At 36.3% G+C, this 24,666-nt stretch overlaps 1 protein-coding gene across 1 annotated transcript in view; it reads left to right on the top strand.

Annotated features, from left to right (window-relative positions):
* Positions 1-24,666, top strand: part of LOC126973227 (glutamate receptor ionotropic, kainate 2) — a 73,333-nt gene that overhangs the window by 15,397 nt on the left and 33,270 nt on the right. Inside the window, exon 2 of the mRNA XM_050820416.1 lies at positions 22,424-22,534. Coding sequence (XP_050676373.1) covers positions 22,462-22,534 — 73 coding nt within the window. The 5' untranslated portion in view covers positions 22,424-22,461. The remainder of the gene's footprint in view (positions 1-22,423; positions 22,535-24,666) is intronic.

Below are 24,666 nucleotides of genomic sequence, written 5' to 3'. Positions count from 1 at the left end.
ATGGTTGGGATCCCTCCGGAGTATGTGGCCTATCCAGCTTCATTTGCGGCGTTTTATCTGCTGGGCGGTCTTGATTGTCAAGAAGTCACAGGGACGGATGTAATGCACCGCAATATTTTCGCCATCTCTCTCTCTCTCTGCTAAACGTCATTCGAGTACAGCTTGATAATGGGTGTCAACTTTTGATTGTCAATGTGTGCGTTAGCTAGTAGCAGCTAGATTAAAATTCAAATCCTAAGGAGTTAATTAATACACATACACACACACACACACACACGCTAGTTATGGAGGTAGCCTTGAATTTGCTCACGAAAATTATAATATACAGAAAAACTGACTAACTAACCAAATTTCAAAGTTTTAATGAACATAATAGCTATATATATGGTAGGCCGTAAGATTGGCAAAGAAATACCTTAGTGGAACCATGTATTCTTCTCGTGCAATTCAAATTAAATTTTTTTTTTCAAAATTAGATTTAGAATGATTAATTGAAAGTCAAATATACCACCCATGCGAAATAGCATGCCTTAGACCTGAAAAGAACGGGCGCAAAAACTCAGCGGGATATTTTTCAAATTTAGTTACAATAAAATATGTTTTACGTACAATAAAATTTATTATTAAATAGCCTGAGGGTGCGCGCTTCATTCCCAGTCTGCGGTATCATTAAGAAAATCATTTATGTTATAATAACCTTTCCCACACAAACGTTTTTTAATAATTCTCATAATTTTGGTAACACATTTGTTTTGTACATTTTATGGGTCATGTTAGATATAATGGGATCATAACAAGATAACTAAAGAATGAAAATAAATATTCGTTAGTACATATAAGTGTGTATAAATTATGTACTACCTAATATAACTTACTAGCTGACCCGGCAGACTTCGTACTGCCTGAATGGATAAATAAAAGACCTAAACTGTTGTATAAAATAAACTAAAAACAAACAAAAGGAATCATTTTCTTATTAAAACAAATAAAAATGCTCAGTGTGAATTAAATTTTCACTTGGGGACACACCAAAGGAAAATCAAAATGGTTGTTTTTATTTCATTCCGAGAATTTTCAAATTTATTCACCTTTTAAACCTTCTCTGGACTTCCACAATTAATTTTAGACCACAATCGGTCCAGCCGTCCTCGAGTTTTAGCGAGACTAACGAACAGCAATTCATTTTTATATAGATAGATAGATTATATCAGTATTTATTTATACCCATAAATAAATACTGTAATACAGTAAAAATATAAGAATTGCTATTTATTTTAAAGTTTCTTCAAGTACCTAGTCCTTAGTGAACTTATTTTTTCTTTTATTCAACACTTACACATAAATGCCACAATAATTATTCGTTCATCCATCCACAAGCGGCTAAAGAACTATCCACAAAAATCTAGTAGCGAAAACAATAACACGAAATAAAAAAAGCAATTGTGTGGTTTTTATGTAACCACGATGGAAGTGATACTCTTTTTCACAAAATAACATAATATAAATATCAGCATTACAAAAAAAATACACATATTGGGCACGTATTTTATATTCATAAAATAGAATACAATGTAATAAAAAAGCTTTTGCCAGGTAACTTTTGTCTCGGGAACCAGAGCCAAACCGATTCGGCCAAACCGAATTGAAAGCAGTAGTTGAAATTAATGATACTAGGAGTGAAACTACTCCTACTGCAAAGATTGTAATGCGACATGCGATAGATGGGCGATACAATTTGAGGCGATATAATAAAAGTTTCACTTTAAAATTGTTTTGTCTTCGTGTCACAGAAGACCTCCTCGCGTCAATTCAAGTTCCACAGAAAGACAGAGAGTACTCGAGCCAACATCGTCCGTAACAATAACTTTGTTTTGCAAAACTTCCGACTACCCGCAAAAATAATGTTTTGTGTTTTTTTTTTTCAATTATCATTGCATTCGCTTAGGTTGAAACTTTTAAGCTAAATAATTTTCAAATAAGCTTTCAAGTTATGCAAAAGTTATTATTGTCTTAAAATGACGTCAAATATGTATGAAGCTTTAAATGGATAAGATATTCATATATCTTAATGCCAGTTTATGTCCAAAAAAAGTTTATATATTTTGAATATCATTCCCTTTTTAAGTAAAATACATTTTAAAAGACTAAACGCATATTTAATAAAATACATTATATACTCAAAATAATATTACTATTTATTCCAAAGCTTCGTTGTCTTTCCAGAACAATATTTTCAAGACTGACAGGAGTGCACAAATCGTCAATGTATCTCATTCTATCATGCCCCTGTTCTATGGTATGGTATAGGAGCTCCTGTGCCCGCAATAGTAGTTTGAGTCCATTTTGCGTGCAGTATTGTCAGTTGCCAGTTACGCCAACCAGCCCAGCTGCTTCCAGAAGTTCAGAACATTCCTGTAGTTTTCGCAGACTTACTGGACCGACCTCTCCTACGTATCATAAGATACATAATAGCTTTAAGGGTAAATGTATACACTTCAATAATAAAGTCCCAGCCACTGTTCAGGCATTATCTATAAATACATTTAAATGTTTTATGAAAAAAATGGCTCTGTCGTAAATCTTATTACTCCACTGCTGAATATCTAAATGATCGGTGTAGACTGTAGAATATTGTATATTTTTATTGAAAAGAGCGTAAAAAAAGAATGCTGGGACAGTTTTTTGCGCCGCTTCTTCTCTCTCAAAGTGCCATTTGTTTTCGAAGCGGTATATCTAGTAGTTATTACAAATGACATCAAAAAGAATTCTAAAGGAATAAATTTTGAGAAAATAAATGCCTTTTATGCCTTGCCTTTTAATCTTGTAAACCACAAGAATGAGCTGGTCTAAATTGGATTGCAATTGACGGCCAACTCGGTTCGAACATTAGTATTGTATAAACATTTTATCTATGTAAAAAAAAAGAAAAAATACAATTTCCACCATCGTATAATTTACAGTCCGATGAGTTACAAGATAAGTTTAACCTGATTCCTGCCGCGGAATTCCACCTTCGCACAATACGCCACAAGTTAGGATATCATCCCCACCATCTGGATGTGTGCCGGTCCTCCACAGTGCGGATTTCAAGGAGCTTTCTTCCTCGTACTACAAAGCTGTGGAATGAGCTTCCTTGTGCGGTGTTTCCGGGACGATACGACATGGGTACCTTCAAAAAAAGCGCGTACACCTTCCTTAAAGGCCGGCAACGCTCTTGTGATTCTTCTGGTGTTGCAAGAGATTGTGGGCGGCGGTGATCACTTAACACCAGGTGACCCGTACGCTCGTTTGTCCTCCTATTATATAAAAAAAAAAACAAGAGATAACTGAGATTCGAGATTTGGGCGTGACAATGGACTCACAATTGAAATTCAAAGTACACATGGTTACTACAGTGAAACGAGCAGCCAGGATGTTAGGTTTCCTTAGAAGAAACACAAAAGGATTTATTTCTCCTCAAACCAAAATAACTCACTGGTTCGCAGCAAACTAGAATTTGCATCAGTCGTGTGGAGTCCCCAATTTATAATAATAATAATAATAATAATAAATATTTATTTCAAGTAACATAGACTCATATTGTTAGTAATACAAAGCTTATATCTATGTTAGTAAATTAACCTGAAAAACACTAAGTACCTAATTATTAAGTATGTAGGTCATCGCTGCACCATTCCATTAGAAACGGCGCAGCAATGATTTACATATACACAGTCCAATCGACTGGCAATCAATTTCAGAATGCTGTTGGAACTGCTCCGCAACCTACGCACCAGGGATCCGCATCTTTTACGCATTGTCGCATAAAAACAATCAACTTGCGCCGCCGCAAACATCCCTGATGCGCTGCAATACCGGGGCAGCCCCATCAGCACCCTGAAGGCATTGTTATACTGGACACGGAGAGCGCTGTACGATTTTGTGGAGTACTTGACCCACAGGTTGCACGTGTAAAAAGATGTACAATAGGCTCTAAACAAAGTTATCTTTACATTGGTGGAACAACGTGCAAACCTGCGAGCCAGCATATTCGCTCTCACTGACACCGCTCTCCGTTCCCTCTCGATGTCAGTATCGTCTTTGAGGTCAGGGGTCAACATATGCCCTAGATATTTATATTGATACACTCTTTCTAGTGCATTTCCATTTAGAAAGATGGGTGGAACTTTCTTCGGTGTTTTGCCCATGGCCTCAAAGACCATTACCACACTTTTCTTTACATTATAAGTAAGACCGTGTTTTTCCACAAAAGCTTCACAAATCGCCAACAGTTTTCTCAGGCCACAAACCGACGCACTCAACAGCACCATGTCATCAGCGTAGCTAATGTTATTCAAACAAACCCCATCTATGTAACAGCCGGTCCTGGTGCTGCTGAGCTCGCCGAGCAACTCGTTCACATATAGGTTGAAGAGCGTAGGTGAAGTCAAACCCCCCTGCCTCACCCCGCACTCCAACAAATACGGACGTGATAATACGCCCGCCCATCGCACGCTGTTGACCTGGTTTCCATACCAATATTTGAAAATATTGATGAGTTCCAGTGGAACTTTAATTCCTTCCAGTTTTCTCCATAAGATATCATAAGATACCAGGTCAAAAGCCTTGGATAGGTCCAGAAAGCAGGCGTAAATTGGAGTCTTACGCTTCGTATAGTATGTGACAGCATGCTTAAGACCAAGCACAGCGCTCTCCGTCGACACTCCAGGTTGAAATCCAAACTGGTTGTCATGTGGCCTAAATAACTTATTCAGTTGGTTATTAAGCATGCTGTCAAACACCTTCGAGATGACCGTTGCCAATGAGATAGGCCTATAGTTGTTTTTGTCCGCTAAGTCGCCGGTTTTGTTTTTCACAATAGGTACAACTATAGTCCTCATCATCTCACTAGGCATAAAACTGTGGCTCATACAAATATTATAGAGCATTGTGAGCACTCTGGGTAAGTGTGGCCCAGCATACTGTAGATGCTCAATGCTGAGACCATCATGACCTGGAGATTTTCCTCTGGTCATATGCTTAATTGTGTGAGCAACGTCTTTACACTTAAATTGAATTTCCATTTCAATACTGGCCTCAACATCAAGCATCGTTTGTGAAGGACCCCGGGGTGATTTAACTACGAAGTGCTCCATGAAAAGATCGGAAATCTTGTCTGGCTCACACACGCCACCAACGCTCACAGGCAGTGACGGTTTGTTATTCATTTTATTTGTATGTTTCCAAAATCCGCGAAAATCGTTTTTTGAGTGATGCGAGGCTAGAATATCCAACTTAATTTGCTCTTCATGGTTTTGGCACCATTTCAAACGAGATTTGAAAATTTTTCTAGCTTCACACATTTCTCTATAAATAATTCCCGAAGTTGGTTTACCGTACCACGACCATAACAAAAATTTTTGCCTGGCCATCCCGTGAGCTTCGGCTACGTGCTTATTCCAACCAAGGACCTTCTTTCCTTTTACGCGCCTAGTGCTCTCTCGACCTACCAGTGACGATTCTATCAAGGCCTGAACGATGTTGCTGTACAACTGAGTTATTACATCTCTATGCCTGATGTCACTGCATGTACGATCACAGCAACCGTGAAGCTCCTGTGGGAAGTTAATCATCCTCAGCCTCTCGTGACATTCCCTCTGGTATGTGTCTATTTGATGTTGATTTCGCTCACCCCAGTAAATCTCATTTAAATAGGTATTACAATCCGCTCTCTTAGGTATCAAAACGTCAATATTACATTCCACTACCAGAGGGAAATGATCCGACCACAACACATCGTATAGAACTGACACATTGCGCACGGAGTCTGCCGCTGCTTTAGTTACTAGGCAGTGATCGAGCCACCGCTTAGACCCGTGTGCTTCGCTTAAAAAAGTATAGGTATTCGACCACGGACCTAGCACTTCCGCATCTATACAGCTCCATTCTTGTTCTATGCAGAACTGAGTAAGTTTATGATAAAAGCGCTCCGAAGGGTGCGCATTGTAGTCCCCAAGTATATATACACAACTTTCCCCGTAGGTCTCAATAATGGCACTCACCGAGCTTAGAATGTCCGTGAAATCCGCTAGGTTAGCAATCACATCCGTAGGCATATATACACTCATCATGATAAACGATTTTTCATGTAACACCACCTTTATAGCACAGATGCGCCGATTGTTACACTGAATCACTGACACTTTTTGAAAAACGCTACGCCTCCACAGCAGCGCGACCCCTCCATAAGGTCTTCCACGTAGAATACCCGCCGATGTGTCCACCGCAGACACTCCCGTGGCGCTGAAGTCATCGCACAAAGTGTCAAGAAAAGACAATTCTTCCGGGAGCAACCAGTGTTCTTGAAGTGCAATTATATCTGAAGTTTTACATAACTCACTAATACATTGTGCAGATCGCTTCACGCTCTTGCAATTAAAAGTAACAAAATTACATAAGAAACCTTTATCCATTAACAGTAGGTGTATTATTCAGCGGGACCTCTGTAACAGGCGTTTCGTTCAGACGCTTATGTTTGAAATGCACAAACCGACGAAAAATTATTCCCTGTGGCCAGAGATTCTCATCTAGATATAATGGGAGTTTGCTTTGAATTTGCAGCACTTTCTGAACGTTTAGAGAGACTACAAAGATCCTTTACTAGTATTGAGTCATCTCCTCATGGGCCATGATTAAATCAAACGAGTAATTACACGTCCATCATTTATTAATAAACACTCGTCTAATACGCAACGGGGCCCGGAGACAACTGACTCGCGACTCGTCATTTGCAGTTTGCACACGTCGACAGCTGTCCCCACAACATCCCCCTTCTTATCACGTGGGGGTCACCAATATTGAGACATCTCCTCATGGGCCATGATTAAATCAAACGAGTAATTACACGTCCATTATTTATTAATAAACACTCGTCTAATACGCAACGGGCCCCGGAGACAACTGACTCGCGACTCGTCATTTGCAGTTTGCACACGTCGACAGCTGTCCCCACAACATCCCCCTTCTTATCACGTGGGGGTCACCAATATTGAGACATCTCCTCATGGGCCATGATTAAATCAAACGAGTAATTACACGTCCATTATTTATTAATAAACACTCGTCTAATACGCAACGGGCCCCGGAGACAACTGACTCGCGACTCGTCATTTGCAGTTTGCACACGTCGACAGCTGTCCCCACAACATCCCCCTTCTTATCACGTGGGGGTCACCAATATTGAGACATCTCCTCATGGGCCATGATTAAATCAAACGAGTAATTACACGTCCATTATTTATTAATAAACACTCGTCTAATACGCAACGGGCCCCGGAGACAACTGACTCGCGACTCGTCATTTGCAGTTTGCACACGTCGACAGCTGTCCCCACAACATCCCCCTTCTTATCACGTGGGGGTCACCAATATTGAGACATCTCCTCATGGGCCATGATTAAATCAAACGAGTAATTACACGTCCATTATTTATTAATAAACACTCGTCTAATACGCAACGGGGCCCGGAGACAACTGACTCGCGACTCGTCATTTGAACACGTCGACAGCTGTCCCCACACTAGATACTTGGCATATCATAGTTCCGGCATCTTTCATAAGGCCACCTATGACCTGCGGTTGAAACACTTTAAAATGTTGTCACTCTACAATCGCCGCATAATACTGGATCTAACATTCCTCAAAAAGCTGTTATCAGGACAGTCAGCGTGCAGTGAATTGCTGGATAAAATAAATTTCAAAATCCCATACAGATTTTTTATTTTATTTTTTTTTTTATTTATACTTTAATAAAACGGCGTAAGCCAATTACAATATTAAAGTAAGAATTAATTACAAACTAAACATATTACACAAATAATAGTTAATAAATACAAAGTTTACTGTAAATAACTAACAATTAATTAACATCCAACTACCGTTCATCCATTTCTCTCACAAATGCGCAAACACTCTGTTAAAATCGTCTGCCATCCATCCGCAAATAAATCACAAGCAGGGTTGGCTTCGAGAAGAGCGTTGAGAGCAGAGAGAGACCTCGGTATAGGTGAGTTGGTGCGAGCCACAGTACGATGTGTCGGACTCGCGAACAATCTATGCCTGCGCCTCGAACAGTAATTGTCCGGTACAAAGATTCTACATAGCTCAACATGCAAGCTCGGCGCATCTATATCACCTCTGAGAACTCTGCACATAACTGTGAGCTGCTGTCGTTTTCGCCTAACCTCGAGGGAGTTGTAGCCTAATGTACCCAGAAGAAATTTTGTGGGATACATATAGGGGTAGTATCCTTGCGTACGTTTGTAAAGGTACCTAAGAAAAGCTTTTTGCACCTTTTCGAGAAGGAGTACATAAGTACAGATATCCACGAAATCCGATTACTAACATACTTTTTGAACCAGTAAGTAGGACAAATGCCCTTAAACATTCTCCATCATCAAGGATGTGTTCTAAGTACAATCGATTCTCCGCGTCCATAAAAGATTTTTATATTTTTCATGACACAGTGACAAGTCTGAAAAAAAATCTAACCGCACATTTCTGTTCGTAAATAATAATAATATTGTGTTAGTTAATATTCATACAAACTATTTCTTCTTTTTATTATATCTATCATTTTTAATAATTTGCTTAAATCCTTGTTAAATTTGTAGGTCGAACTTTATTTAAATTAATGTCTTGCAATGAGAGGGGTGTATGCACCAGTAACTGGCATTCATACCAGATTATGTACCTATTAGACCATAATTATTTAATGTTTTTTATGTAATGCTGTTGGTGTGTCAGTAAATAAATAAATAAATATATACTTAGCATTGTATTATTTATTTTATTTATTTATTTATACTATTAATCATTTACAGAAAGAATCTTAAAAGCTAACATAGTCCCGCAAAACTGTTTGGACAGTTTGCCTGCAGGATCAAGTCTCTTGTAATACATTAATGCTTAATTTATGCTTATTGATTTTATACAAGTGTAATTAACAAATATTGATAAAAAATATATATATACCCCAAAGTTTAACATAGTAAGATGTGGATAGCGTACCTGACTACAATTTTATTTGTTTTTATAGTAATTTATTTGTGAACCTACTCTGTAAGTTGTAGTTGTTTGTTTTTCTAATACAATAAAATAAAAAAAACATGGGCTCGCACAGCTGCCGCGCGTAACATCTCTTACATTAATATCTCTCTTAGTTAAGTCGAAGCAGTTTATGTCGAAGTACAATTACTTATTTAATGCTAGATTGTAATATTTATTATTCAAACAAAACAAATCTTATAACTATATTTACAATACTACGACTACATAAAATTAAAACTATCATTACGTGGAAGCGTACCAAGAATACTGGCGGCTGATCCGTTGACCGAAATAGCTGCCAGCGCTTGGGTTTTCAGTAGCCTTATTGAGGCGCGAAGATAGTATTTTGAACATTCTGCGCTCCTCTGGGCCCCACGGCCCAAGTGTTTCGACACCAAACCGCACAAAGATGTATGATTCACTGAGACCAACATATTTGCGACGCTTGCTGTCTTCGGCAGTCGAAGCAGCAGCCCCAGCACCAACAGGCTAGATAGTAATGTAACTGTGGAATTTTTTTAATAATCATATTATTTCATTTCCCAGAGGCAAAAAAACCTCCTGCTGTCACATTGACAAACTTTGACGCGTAGCATTGTATGCTCCGAACAAACATTTAGATCTTAAAGCAGCTCAGGATAGGGGATGCTTATTACCCCCTTATTCATAATGGTCTGCTAACTTTAAACAGCCGCTTAGGAGTGCTTTTTCTCATTCTGACTTAGGTCAATAGAAGAAGACAGAGTGAGAATTAGCAATGCTTTAAGTTAGCAGACTATTATGAATAAGGGGGTTAGTGTCTGTAAACGGTCTGCTTGCAGTGCAAAGTGCGATACTTTGGCCATGTTGCACGCAGAGGAGCCGACAACCTTGAGTGATTGATGGTGACGGTGGAAAATAGAGGTCAGACGACCTAGTGGCGTAGTATTAAACGGTGGTTGAATCAACTTTCTGAGACTCTGAAAATCTTCATAAATCGTTGACTGATTGAGCATGAGTCACCATCCTTTTTTTTATGAAAATAAGGGACGAGACGAGCAGGACTTTCAGCTGATAGTAATTGATACGCACTGCCCATTACAATGCAGTGCCGCTCTTCTTGAATAACACTAAAATTCTGAACGGCACGACAATTACACTCGTCACCTTGAGACGTAAGATGTTAAGTCCCATAGTCCCAGTTATTTTACTAGCTACGGCGCCCTTCAGACCGAACACAGTAATGTTTACACATTACTGTTTCACGGCAGAAAGAGCCTCCCTTTTGGTACCCATAATCTAGCCGGCATCCTGTGCAAAGGAGCCTTCCAGTGGTATAATCCTTATTCAAATTCAAATTCAAAAACACTTAATTCATGTAGGTCACGGAAATGACACTTATGAATGTCAAAATAAAATAAAAATATTGTTTCTTATTGAATTTACCGCTACTTCGTAAAGGGTTGAGCTAATGAGAAGAAGTAGCAAGAAACTGTTTGCCACTCCTTTAAGTCAAGATTTACATTTTAATTGTTTTACAAATCATTTCAATTACAATATATGCAAAGTGACGAAACAAAAATACTCAAATGTCAAAAACTGAAAGGCTTACACGAGTAAGTCAAAAAAAGAAAAAAAAAGTAAATTAATACTTATAAACACAAGAGTTACTGAGTATAGTAGATGCATCAATCCACACAAACCGTAAATAAATAGAGGCATTATGTGAGCATTTCATAAAATAAAATATATAATAACTTTAACTTTAAAGGAAATAATAATAATAAAAAACACAAAGCAGACCACCACGAGTAGCACCCGTTCACGAGCATGACGCATGGACCAGCCATCGCCTCCCTCGACCATATTTTAGGGAAGGGAACGACCCGCCCCACGTCGTCGCCACAAGCAGCGGCATTTAAGCGAGCATGACGATACCTGTCACGAGAAACCTACCGAGTAGTGAGCGAACGAAGAAGTAAGAAGAGACGTCCCTTTAACAAATACATAATAATGCACAAAGAAATGCAGAAATACTACCACCGGTTTTCAAAAACATTGTCAACTTTATTCTATAATTGCAAAACATTAAGAAAAGTAATAATAAATAAAATAGCCATCGCGAGTCATTCGTAATGCTAATTCATGTTAATAAATTCACGTCGAAATTGCCAAAGTTTCAATTCAATTAGTTGTTTGTCTTGAGGATTTTATTTTGTTCTATCGTTTTAATTCTAAATGAGATGAATTCATTTTTTATTATTGTCTATTTTAGGGAATATCTTATTATTATATAATACTAGCTGACACAGCAAACGTTAAAAAAATATATATAATAGTATATAAAAGTAATTAAAAAATACAATAATTAAAATTTTGGGGTATAATAAACATACATTAAATTTTTGTATTGTATTGTAGTACGTACAACAATCATTATAATCGATTGCCATCTTGCAGCTCTTAATGCCTATCTGTGGATGGAATAGAATAAAAAAGGTGAAAATTAGAAGTCGTATGTATTTTTTAATGCTGAATCATAAAAAAATAAAAATAAAAAATAAATTGTGAAAAAACAAATACTTAGGGGATGGGTTGTCCATGGTTCCATGTTTATAGGTTTATGTTTATGAAAAAGAAATGTTGGCCGATTCTTAGACCTACCCGCATACGCATAAATTTTCAAACAAATTGGTTTAGCTGCTTCGTTTAGTTTGGTAACAAACACCGGGACACGAGAAGTTTATATATATAAGAAGAAGATATTACTAGCTGACCCCACAGACGGTGTTCTGTCAATAGAGAATGATGCAAGTATTCGGTAATAATGTAATTTAAAGACATCGTAAATGTGTAATCAAAGTTAATGAGTTAAAATGAAACAAATACGTATTTCTGAATGATTTATTAATAAAAAATTATGTGGATTAATATCGTATTTGTGTAAACAACTTTAAAGCTTTATAATTGACAATTTTTCAAAGTATTAATTTTAATACTTTGAAAAATTGTCGAAAAAGAGTTCGAATCATATCATACTATATCCATTTGGATACTTGCGCAACCGTTTTTATAATATATTACGCGGTCCTTCCGGGGTGGGGTCGTTAACCCGCATCGCTCGGCTAGTGTCTCAGCCATGCCCGCGTCGAACGTATATCTAACGCTATAGATCGAACGTTCAAGTGATTTTTGCCTAAAGTATTGGGAGAACCTCGCCTTTAGAGGTAGGTTAGAGGTAGACATACGCCATCGCGAACTTTTCTGTAGGTCTATATAAGATACACAATTCCACCGTACATTTTTTTGTTATATCACAAAGGGTTTAGACCACGGAACAGAAAAAACTAGGTTTAGACAGCATATTCGTTGGAAGCTCCCAGATGACACATTTTTTTCCGATATCTCCAACAAATATCGTAAATGTATACAAAAACTAAATAAATTATATGCTAAAACCTTCCTCGAGAACCACGCTATTCATTGGTGAAAACGGTATGAAAGTCAGTGCAGTAGTTTTTATATTTATCGCGAGCAGATAGACACACACACGCGGTAGGGGACATTATCTCAGCCTACTCATAAAATATATCACCGTTATGATGGCATTCGAATTTTTATTTCGATTTTTCATAAGGTCTGTGGTGAAATCTAAAGTTACTTCTCATTTCTTGGTACTCCCCACCACGGGAAGATTTCGAATGTCCTAAATGAGCTGAGTCAAATTATGGATAACCTTTAAATATAAGTGTATTGGATAAAGTTGTTAAAATGTTATCGATACAAGTTGCGCTAGAAGCTGTCAACCTAGTAGGCTCCATAAATAAATGTTTAAGATTGTAAGATTGAAAAAGGTTTATTATGTTCTGGCTCATTGCGCACTTTTCCAAAATATTAACATTAAAATCCCCATATCCCATTATTTTTTATTCAAACAAGCTAATTTCTCTAATACAACCTCCATATTTGTAACAAATGTTTCAAAGTTCGATACGGGTGGTCTATACACACATACTACAATTGGTTGCTTCAATTCTACTGCGGATATCTCTATTGTTTTTTCAATTGAAAGCCCGACAATATCTTAACGATTTTTAAAAGTTTTTTCTCTTTTCATTATTATTAATGAACCACCATGAATAGAGTTTAATCTACTGAAGCAACTTCCTATTATATAGTTACTAAAATTAAACATATTGAGTTCCTCAGTTTTCAGTCAGTGTTCAGAAACACAAAAAAATTGAATATTTTGACTATTCAAGCACAAATCAATTTCCAAGTTCATACCTCTAAAGGCGCCCATGCACGGCACGCCTTTTGGCGCCGGCTGCTCCGTTTGGAGCGTCGCCATTTGGAGCGTTGTAAAAATTAGCACTCACGGGCGCATCAACACGCCATGTCAATTCGTATACACAGCTACACTAGCAGTCGGTGCTTTTGTATCAATAATTTCCCTTTTGAAAAATGAGTTTTGATTCTGATTTTGAGTTTAATACAACTGCCATAGCGGTTTGTATTTATATAAAGCAAAAAAAACACAATGATAAAATTTTGCCACAAAGTCAAAGTCAAAAATCTTTATTCACTGTAAAACTTTATGAGTTATTTAGTGCAAGTCAGGATGAAGTACATAAGTTACAATAGCATTCAAATGAGTATAACTATATTCATTAACAAAAGAACAATGGCGATGTTTCATACTACAAAATATTTGAAATTGGACGGTAGCGTCTCAAGAACTCACGTGTACTAATTAATTCACTATAATTTTCTGAATCTACTGACATTATACATTTTTAATTTGGAACCGGGATAATGGAGAAATAAATGATTATTTTGTTTGAGTTTTGAGGTTAGGTTTTTCTTTTTATTACTTTAGCGTTCTAACTATAGTATACTTATCTATTATATTCCAACTAACATGTTCCAACAACAACAACACTGAATAACACCTATTCCAAATATCTCATAGGCAAAATGAATCAAATCATAGGCAAATAGTTAATATTAATTAATACCTAAATACTAAACTGTCTTCGGTCAACAGCTCTGAGTCAGTATTATATTATGATAAAATGGAAACGTGATGCAATGGAAATAACAGTTTATTTGCAACCAACCAGAGTTGGTTGTCTATAGCTCTATAAGAAATTCTATAAGAAGGAAGTATTTGACTTCCATAGTCGTAGGTAGGTACTTCTAAAGTGTACCTAATCTACGCCCGATTTTAAGGCTCGGGTCGACTTAGAAACTGCAGTTACTTCCATTTAAATAATCTTAAAAATCTGGTAAAATAAGTACCTAGTTTTCTAATATCATTTTCTCAATCCAATATCTTATTTTGTAGAAGTAGGTAGTAGTAAATGAAACAAGCAAAGGATTTTATTATGTTTATAATTATATAAACAGCGTACGTTAAACCAAATCATGGGGAAAATCATTGTCCGGTAATGGAGAGCAGAAGTAGTTCAAAATAAGGTTCAGAGTTTAAAACGAGAAAAAGATATTATTCAAGTCAAAAAACAAGCCAGGTAAAATATAAACTACTTATTAAAATAAAGAAAGCACAAAACAACACAACCTCCGTAACTATAATTGATATGTATTATTAGTATTAGGTAGATCATAGGTGACAGGTATAGAAACTCATTGATCATTCACTCATCGCTGTCAGTCATATTGACAGCTTTCCTTGATGTAACCTAAAATGGATGCGATTTCATAGTTGTGACAGCATATAATGTGAAAATGAAATAAATATTTTATTTATTTCCCCGTTCCTTTTGCAATACAATTTTATTTAACAAGTCAATCTATCTGCGAAGTTTTTTTTTGTAACTATCCTAACCTTAGACGGTTATTCCTATAGCTGACTATAGGAATAACCGTTTTACCTGAGTAAAATTTCGCCATTGTTCTTTAGAATATTAATTCCAACTATCTTTATCATTCAAATAATCTTTCACATTATAATAGGTCTTAGATGTTAATTTATTTTTTACGACACATTTAAATTTTTTAATAGGTAACATTTTAATTTCATTTGGGAGTTTATTATAAAATATAACACAATCCATTTTAAAAGATTTAGCAATTTTACGGAGCCTAGTACATGGAATTGCGAGTTTATGTTTATTTCGAGTATTGGCACTGTGTATATCACTATTCTTTTTAAATTGGCTAATATTTTTATGAGCGTATAGGAGGTTCTCGTATATGTACTGGGAGTGTACTGTCATAATATCTATTTCACCAAACTTTTCTCTCAATCAATCCCTTGAACGCATTTTATATGCTCGAATTGCTCTTTTCTGCAGCACAAATATGTTTTCAATATCTGCAGCCCTACCCCACAATATAATTCCGTAAGACATGACACTATGAAAGTAGCTGAAATATACAAGTCTAGCCGTTTCAACATCTGTCAGCTGCCTAATTTTTTTATCGCAAATACTGCAGAGCTAAGTCGATTACATAAGTTTTTTATATGAGCACCCCATTGTAGCTTAAAGTCTAATATGTAATGCCTAGGAATGTTGTCGTTTCTACTACATCAAGTTTGTCATTATTAATTTTTATAGGTGTTGGTTGGTGCTTTATATTTGGAAGTGTAATCCTTACACATTTTGTTTTCCTTTCGTTTAAAAATAAGTTATTAACATTAAACCAATTTAGTACTTCAGCAATGTCGTCGTCAACCTGACAGATTTTTTTTTGCAGGCGTTTTATTTTAAATAACAAAGATGTAGAGTCCGCAAACAGTATAATATCATGTTTTTTTTAATAAGGTATGGTAAATCATTGACGTAAACCAGGAACAAAAAAGGACCCAAGATAGAGCCCTGCCATCAGAACCACCCAGAACACATTGATATGATAGAGCCTGTTGATCTTTTTCCATTAATGTCTACTCTTTGAATCAAACAACAAATAATGTAATTCCCTAAATTTCGAAATAAAGTCAATTACGAATTCCCGATTACTCATCATTAATGCAGCAATGAATATAATACTCTCTTGTGCGTATTATCCAACAACTCGAAGCGGTATGAGACAAATGGCGCGCGGGTTTTCGCATTCACGAGCGGGACAAAATAATCAGCACGATGGCATTTTCACACTCACGAGCATGCTACACTACACGCCAATTGACGTGGCGCGATGGAGTTTTGATCGTTTGGAATTCCATTTTCCATGTATGCTTGTTTATCCTCCTCGTTTTCCATCACCTCCTCCCCTCTCGGAGGTGTGAACTGCTATCGTTACCTCAACACTGCAACGTGACTATGCTACTGCTGCCATACGCCAGCAACTCAAGAAACTGACAATGTTGAGGACAGAAAGTGGAAAAGGGCACACCGGCAACGAACCCGATTGTAGAACTGTGTTTAAGGGCCAGACCGACAAGGATTGCTTCATTTCGGTGGAGCGGAAGAAGAGGAGGCCTCCTAGTCATACTCAATGTGGCACAGCACCGATAGGATAGAACCAACTCCTGCGTCCCGTAGTCCCAGCAACGTATATCTACGGCTCTCGTTTTCACTACACTACCAAGGCCTCCAACATTGTTCAGTACTTGGTGGAGATGACAAGGTTCCGGTTGGGGGTCGAAAAGTTGGTGACGCGTCACGTAGTAGACTTTAACTCTTTTGTTGTTCGCATTTCGACAGAACATATTACGACCTTCCTGGATGTGAAGCTGTGGCCGAAGTAAGTTTCGCGGACGTCGCCGTTCGCCGAAAGTTACCAGACCCGCGCCTTACATACATACATACATACATACATAAAATCACGCCTCTTTCCCGTAGGGGTAGGCAGAGACCACTTCTTTCCACTTGCTACGATCCTTACATACTTGTTTCGCTTCGTCCACTTTCATTATTCCTTTCATACATGCTCTTCGATTTAGGGTACTCTTGACCTGGCCTTTTTCCAAGACGTCCCTGATTTGATCTTTAATCGTCCGCCTAGGTCTTCCCCTTCTAACACTTTCATTCACACTGGCCTCATACACTTTCTTCGTCAATCGTTCTTCATTCATTCTCTCGACATGTCCAAACCATCTCAGCATGCACGCGCGCGCCTCACAACGCCGCGAAAATGTGATGTAGATTTAAGTTATATAAATTTGTATGTTAGACTATGAGGTATTTATGTTAAGGGCCTTGTAGCCTGAATTAAAAGATTTATTATTATTACATACATAATATGTGACCGGATTTTTGAAAGTTTACAATTTTAATAATTAAAATATAGACATTAAACTAAACACTACAGACTTATATGAATATATACGTATAGACAAACTAAGCGTGCGAGAGAGAAGAAGGAACAACAACTAACAGAAAGATAGAAAAGATAACGAAATCTATTGTGGCTGTAACCGATTTTGATTGACAAGTCGTAAACAGTCAGCCACGCTTGACATTAGTTTTTTAGTACTTTGAATGTTGAGCCTCTAGCTGATGTACACATTGACATATATAAAATTCTCATGTCGCGGTGTTTGTAGTTAAACTACATCGAAACGGCTTGACCGATTCTCATGAAATTTTGAGTGCATAATGGGTAGGACTGAGAATCTGACAACATCGGAGAAGCGGACCTCTCTTCTTACAAAGTAAGATCTACAGTACGAGAGTGGCTTTTACAGTTAAGCTATGATGAAACCGAGAAAATTATTAACTCAAAATTAATATAACTTTATGTATTTAATTATGAATATTTGTTTATAACTTTGCTTTATCTGTATAACTATTTGCTTTATCTATTATTATTAATTTTATTTATTATTAATTTTATACAGTTCTAATTGTAAGATAGGTATGGTTTAAAGTTAGATAAATATTGTTTAAGTGTCAGTCTTAGTTATATTTCATTAATTATTAACATTATATAAAATTACATAGCAGACGGAAATCACTGGTTGGCTCTGCACTGGTTTCCTAGTGAGCCATCCAGAGGAATTTAATCTAAAGGTGCCTCTTTGTTTCTGTTTTTGAGATTGAGACTGTAAATTTATATTAGGCATGTAGAACAATGTAATTAATTATAATATATATAAATAATAAACAAATAAATAAAATAAATAAATCTATTTTTCATCCCCCTAAATATTAAGGGTGGTCCACGCCAAATTTTTTTTTTTAATTTTTTGTATTTTTTTTAAATTATGAGTCAGCATTAAAAAATACATACAACTTCAAATTTTCACCCATCTACGATCAACAGTTACATTTGTATCTCGATTTTAATATCGGCAATACAACGTTTGCTGGGTCAGCTAGTTGACATATAAAATTAGTCTGGTCATTCCTTGCGGGACTATCCATCTCGAGATCGCCTATGACTTCTATAAAACCTAATGTAAAATGGTACAGAAAGAATTTTATTTAAATCTTATGTTACTACCAGTCCTTTTCACGGAATGCTGGCTATATTATGGGTATCACTACGGTGCCTATTTCTGCCGTGAAATAGTAATGTGTAATCATTATTGTGTTTCGGTCTGAAGGGCGCCGTAGCTAGTAAATATACTGAACAAATGAGACTTAACATCTTATGTCTCGAGGTGACGAGCGCAATTAATTTTTGAGTTTTTCAAGAATCCTGAGCGCCACTGCATTGTTATGGGCAGGGCATGTCAGTTACCATCAGCTAAACGTCCCGCTGGTCTCGACACTTATTATCGTAAAAAAACTTTCCATTGAAGTAAGATTTTTGTTTTTTTATTTAAGCTGTTAAGAGATATTTCCAATATATTATAATGTTAGAAAGTTTTTTATAATTCCCGCTATTATTTTTCTGTCAAGCTTAATTAGCGTGAAAGTGGCCATTAACAGTTTGAATTTTGTTTTCTCGTAATGAATGTCTTTCACATGATTTTATTTAATTAATTTTAAGTTTCATGGACAATCGCAAAATTTTTACATATACATAATTACTTTAAACAGTTATTATATTTTAAAATATTATTAATTTGTACTCCATTGGTCTCATGTCCACATATTATAATATACAGGGTGTACGCGTTAAGTGTGCACAGGCGATTATTCCGTAACTATTACAAATATCAAAAAACTTTAAACTGATATTGAAATACGTTTTTTGTATAGAGAATAAGGTATGAGACGAGCAGGACGTACATCTGATGGTAATTGATACGCCCTGCCCACAAAGTAGTACCACTTAGGATTCTTGAAAATTGAATGTTGTGGTACCCATAATCCAGCCGGAATCCTGTGCAAAGGAGCCTTCCACTAGTAATAATTAATTAATAAACGTTATCTAGTCAGTAAATTGACATCAGTAGCTTTTTAAAAATGAAACGAAAATTATCCAAAATATTTAATTAGATAGTATAGCAGACCTGTATTGCCCTTTTAGATTTTTTATGCAGCAAAAAAACAGAATTAATATCAGCAGCATTACCCCATTATAATTTACCATTACGGAAGAACCCCTCTATCACTAAACCAACGAGCATAAATTAAGTTTTCACCGCCGTCCTCACTCTCCTGCAACACCAGCGGAATTACAGGAGCGTTGCCGGCCTTTTAGAAATTGTACGCACTTTTTATTATGTAAAGGCATACAAGGCATTTATTTTCACAAAATTGATTGCTTTAGAATTATTTTTTGATGTCATTTCTAATACTGTAGTAGTATTCGCTTCGAAAACAAATGGCGCTCTGAGAGTGAAGAAGCGGCGCAAGAATCTCTCCCAGCATTCTTTTTTTTGCGTTCATGTCGTATTATCCTACAATTAATGCACAACGATGCTTATTCTATAGTTTGATTGTACGTGTTGGAAAATCCCTTCAAAACCTTGAAAACGCTTGACATCCAAATCAAATCCATCCAAATTTTCAAAGGCCTAGCAGGCGTGAGTACCTTCAAAAAAAGCGTGCACACCTTCCTAAAACTCTCATAACGATTTGGATCTCATAACGTGGTGATTATTTAACATCAGGTGATCTATACGCTCATTTGTCTATCTTTGTCATAAAAAAACGAAAGACGCCAAGCTAACCTGATCATTCCAAAACCCTAATCCAGACCTTCAACAGGAAGGCTGCGCAATGTGCATGAGGCACTAGGGATAAGTTGGGATAACTTATGCATTCTAACCAGGACACTAACGGGGCAGTACAGATAAAACAAACATCTCTCAATTCCAGACCGTATTGCAGAGCTTGTGGATTCTGTAATGCTGCAGATGAAAGCCGTTACACATCCGAACTAAATGTGGTTTTTTAACTCGTAAACGTAGCAACTCTTTGGGAAGTCCAAATCTGCAAACACTTGAGATACGTCAGCTCACTACAAAAGATTAAGATTCATGAAAAGAATCAATCTTAGCAGTGAGCTATAGTTTATTTATTTATTGCACCAACAAAGTATACACTAATTCATGCAAAAAATATGTATATATATATATATATATAAAAAGCAAGTACATTAGGGGCCATCCATAAAGTACGTCACACGAATTTTAGGACTTTTGAACCCCTCCCCCCGTCCTTGTCACAGGTTGTCACATTTTTATAACCCCCCCCCCCTCCTGATGTGACGTCACACATTTTTTAAATTTATGTATGTATTTAAAAATAATCGAGAGAAAACAGCTATTTTCATTTTTTACTTATTTTTATTAAATAGTAATCTAATAAAATCGACATAAAGTCCAACATTTCATAAAACCGAAAAAACAAACGAAAGTTAGAAAATAATAAACGATTAATTATATTAATTAAAAATAAAAAACTTAATTATCGAGTGTCTGGATTATTTTCACACAGTTCTAAAATTTTTTGTTTTTTAGTATCACGTTTTTTTTTGGCGTTCCGCTGCGTCGATTTTTCTTTTCAATGAGGTATTTTCTGCTTGAATATCTTTTCTTAATGTTGTTATTTTTTTGGTAGCATCATCTGTCGCTATACCAGCATCACGGGCTAATACTAAGCTATTGAGCTCAGATTCGAGTACAATAATTTTATTCTTGGAAGCGTGTTGACTAGGTGTTGGTTTAGCTACTATTTGAAGTGATTGACAGCGACTCGATTCTGTCATAACATTTTTAATTTCTTCTGAATTACTCAGTTTAGTGTCCTCCTGTAATTAAAAGTAAACATGTAATATATTAAATAAAATTAGCAACCCCGAGAATTAAATATCAAGCAAAACTTCGAACAAACAGAGATAGAAAGTTATATGTAATTACGGACTATTTTATAATAATCTAAATTAAAGATGTTTAACTGATTTAACCTAATTAGTGATGCATATATATATTATTTAGATTCAAATAAAACAAATCTTATAAGATTTGTTTTGTTTCAACCTAATTAGTTGTATTATAAATTTTGAACTTACTTTACTGTCTTGTGGCTTTACTAGTGCTAATGCCTTTGATGAAGAAGGATTCTTTGAGAAAAAACTCAAGTGTCCCCTTTTTTTTGGTCAATTTCACTTGTAATTCTTTGATATTTGATTCTGTACAAAGTAAAAATTCTGTTTTAAAAATTAAATCACGATTATGTCTTAGATTAAAAATTAAATCACTATTTAATTAAATTACAATACATACATAATTAAATTATTAATTTTATAGTAATAATATAATAATTAAATGAATCTATAGTTTTTACTTATAACAGGTTAAAAAAAATAACAATTTATTAGCAAAAGAATAAATAAAATTAAGCTCATTGCATTAATTACAGCAAATAATAATTCAAATTAATACAACAAACAAAAACAAATAATTATTAAAAATTAAATAATTCTATTAAATTCATATTTTACATATTTCAATTAACTACCTACTAACTAAAATTATTTTTTATAGTCTCATCCGCCAATTTCTTAAATTGTGTTATAGAATTTGAGAAAATGTCTATCTCTAAGCTTTCCTTAGTTCTGCCTTTCTTGGTTGCTATACGAACAGGGACTATGTTATGAATCGAATTGTAACTTTTCATGCATCGGTATAGTGGAGCGCTTTGTTCCAAATTCGATTTAGTTCCGTTTATATTGAAAGGAGGTTTCTTCAATCTTTGTACTTTCCTAGGAATATTAATAGTTATGTTAGATAAAAGATCGGGGCTATCTATAATTCCATTAATAAGTACAGAAACATGGTGTCAAGCATTTCTCTACGATGTCGAAGTGATTTGAGACGAAAATGTAGCAGACGATCTTTATAACATAGTTAACAGTGATTATCACAATAGAACATATTGGAACAGGGCTGCACTGAACTGTACCAAAACTTTACAAACCCTAAGCTAAGCCGATCCCTAAAGTCCACTCATTCCTCAAAAGATTTGAGACTATATTAGTAATTACTGTCCAGGTCGTGCCAGGAGACTGCTGCTGTGATGAAGAGGAACCATGTGGAACAGTTGGTGCTGGATCATGGTGACCGTAAATATGGTTGTCGGGTTGTCATCGGTGGTTAAGATTGGTGAGTTTTCGTCAGTGACAGGTGGAAAATTGATAGAGCTCCTAAAAAGTATATCCTATCCTTCATTCGATTTTGAATGTTTATTACTTACTTACGTATTATTATTAAGAAATAAGTTAAGTTAAGCTTAATTGTTATAAATAAAGATGAAATGGGAGGACAAACGAGCATATTGGTACAGGTCACCTGTGGTTAAGTGATACCGCCGTCCACATTCTCTTGCAACATTAGAGGAATCACAGGAGGCTTTTTTTGAAGGTACCCATGTCGTATTTTCCTGGAAACTTCGCACAAGGAGGCTCATTCCACAGCTTTGTAGTACGTGGAAGAAAGTTTCTTGTTAACCGCACTGTGGAGGAACGCCACACATCCAGATGGTGGGGATGATATCCTAATTTGGGTGTGCGAAGGTGGGATTCGGCGGCTGGAAACAGGATACTGGTCTCTACGCAACGCCAAGTGATCCAGCCGTTCACAGAGCACTGGGTTCCCGACAATTCAAGCAGCTCTGCGTTGCACGCGGTCACATGGTTCGAGCTGATATATCCGTATGTGGCTGGACCTGTGCATTGTAGAAACCTGTATTTTGGTAAAATCAGGGCTAAAATGTGTGTCAACTACTAAATTTTTAGCTTACAAATAAGATCGTAATTCTCAAATATTTAGTAACCATTATCTCTCTTTGTTTTTTCTCTCGAATAAATTAATAATAAAAGAAGAATAATTATTTTTATAGAAAAGGAGACAAACGTTCGAATGGGTCACCTGGTGTTAAGTGATCACCGCCGCCCACATTCTCTTGCAACACCAGATGAATCACAGGAGCATTGCCGGCCTTTAAGAAAGATGTACGCGCTTTTATTGAAGATACACATGTCGTATCGTCCTGGAACCACCGCACAAGGAAGCTCATTCCACAGTTTGTTTGTACGTGGATTAGGTACTTTATAGATAGGTGTGTTATCTTTGACGAAATTTTGGTTACGATTCATTTGTTAATTGTGTATTCAACGATATAATTATCTGAACACACAAAATGATTTAACAACTAATTGGCAGAGAGTTGGCAGGGATTACAGTTTACGATATGGGTTAGTGGGACGTATCACACTGATAAGCCTATAATAGCTATCGATCATCGCTGTATGTGAATCAAGGCTGTTGTGACACGGAACCTACCTGTCACTCGCATTAGCTCTTCATTTACAGTAAAGGTGCGTTTAAATTACGTGCGCTCGCCGCGCGAGCCCATGTTCGACCCGAGTTGGCCTTCGTTTATCGCGCGAGCCAATCTGTTGATATAAATTTAGGAGAACGCGAATCCCGCGCGGCAACTAAACAGACCAGTTTATTCTTGTAATAACTTAAAAGTTTCTGGCACCTAGAGACTGAGGAGTCTCTAACTAAACTAGTAAAGGTCTACAATACCTTTTTCGACTATCTAAACAAACAATTCTAGTATCAATTGTCTATATATACGTATTCGCCGACAAAATACAACCATTCCAAAATGCGCGCGAGCGAACTAGAGAAGGTCGTTTGATGCGGTCTCAAAAACCGATAGCGAGCGAATCGACCCTCGGCACTTTCGAGCACGGCAATGCTCGCGCACTTACAATTACGAAATTACAATAATAATTATTGCACTATTCCCTGTTCTTGTATTGAATTAATGTCACAACATAAATCAGTGCTAATTTTGTTAGTACATCCAGCACATTAGTGACCAGCTTTTTTCTTGCAGCTAAAGCCTAAAGAATATAATAGAAATATATTTATTTATCATAGGGACTGTTGATAACGTAACAAATGGCAACAACACTTGGTAAACGTCATGAAGCTAAATCAGTTCGTAAAGGAACTTTGACATGGGGAGAAGACCTGATAAGAATCTCCCAGCTGATCTTTTAAATCATATCAATACCTCAGTTCCAAAGTGTAACAAGACTGAAATTATGAAGAGTTGAGATAAATATGAGAAATCGTTTCATAAGTGATAACCCATCATTACCACAGAGAAACAAGTCGATAAGTAAATACAATTTAGATGTTACTTACAATATATCTTCATACCAGGGCGGTACTGAAAATTTCGGGAATCAAGGAAGTGACACAACATTACTATTTAAAAA

This window comes from Leptidea sinapis, chromosome 29 (genome assembly GCF_905404315.1).
Source record: "Leptidea sinapis chromosome 29, ilLepSina1.1, whole genome shotgun sequence".
Lineage (NCBI taxonomy): Eukaryota > Metazoa > Arthropoda > Insecta > Lepidoptera > Pieridae > Leptidea > Leptidea sinapis.
Note: the sequence above shows the minus strand (reverse complement) of the source record. Positions and strands in the feature narration are given on the sequence as shown.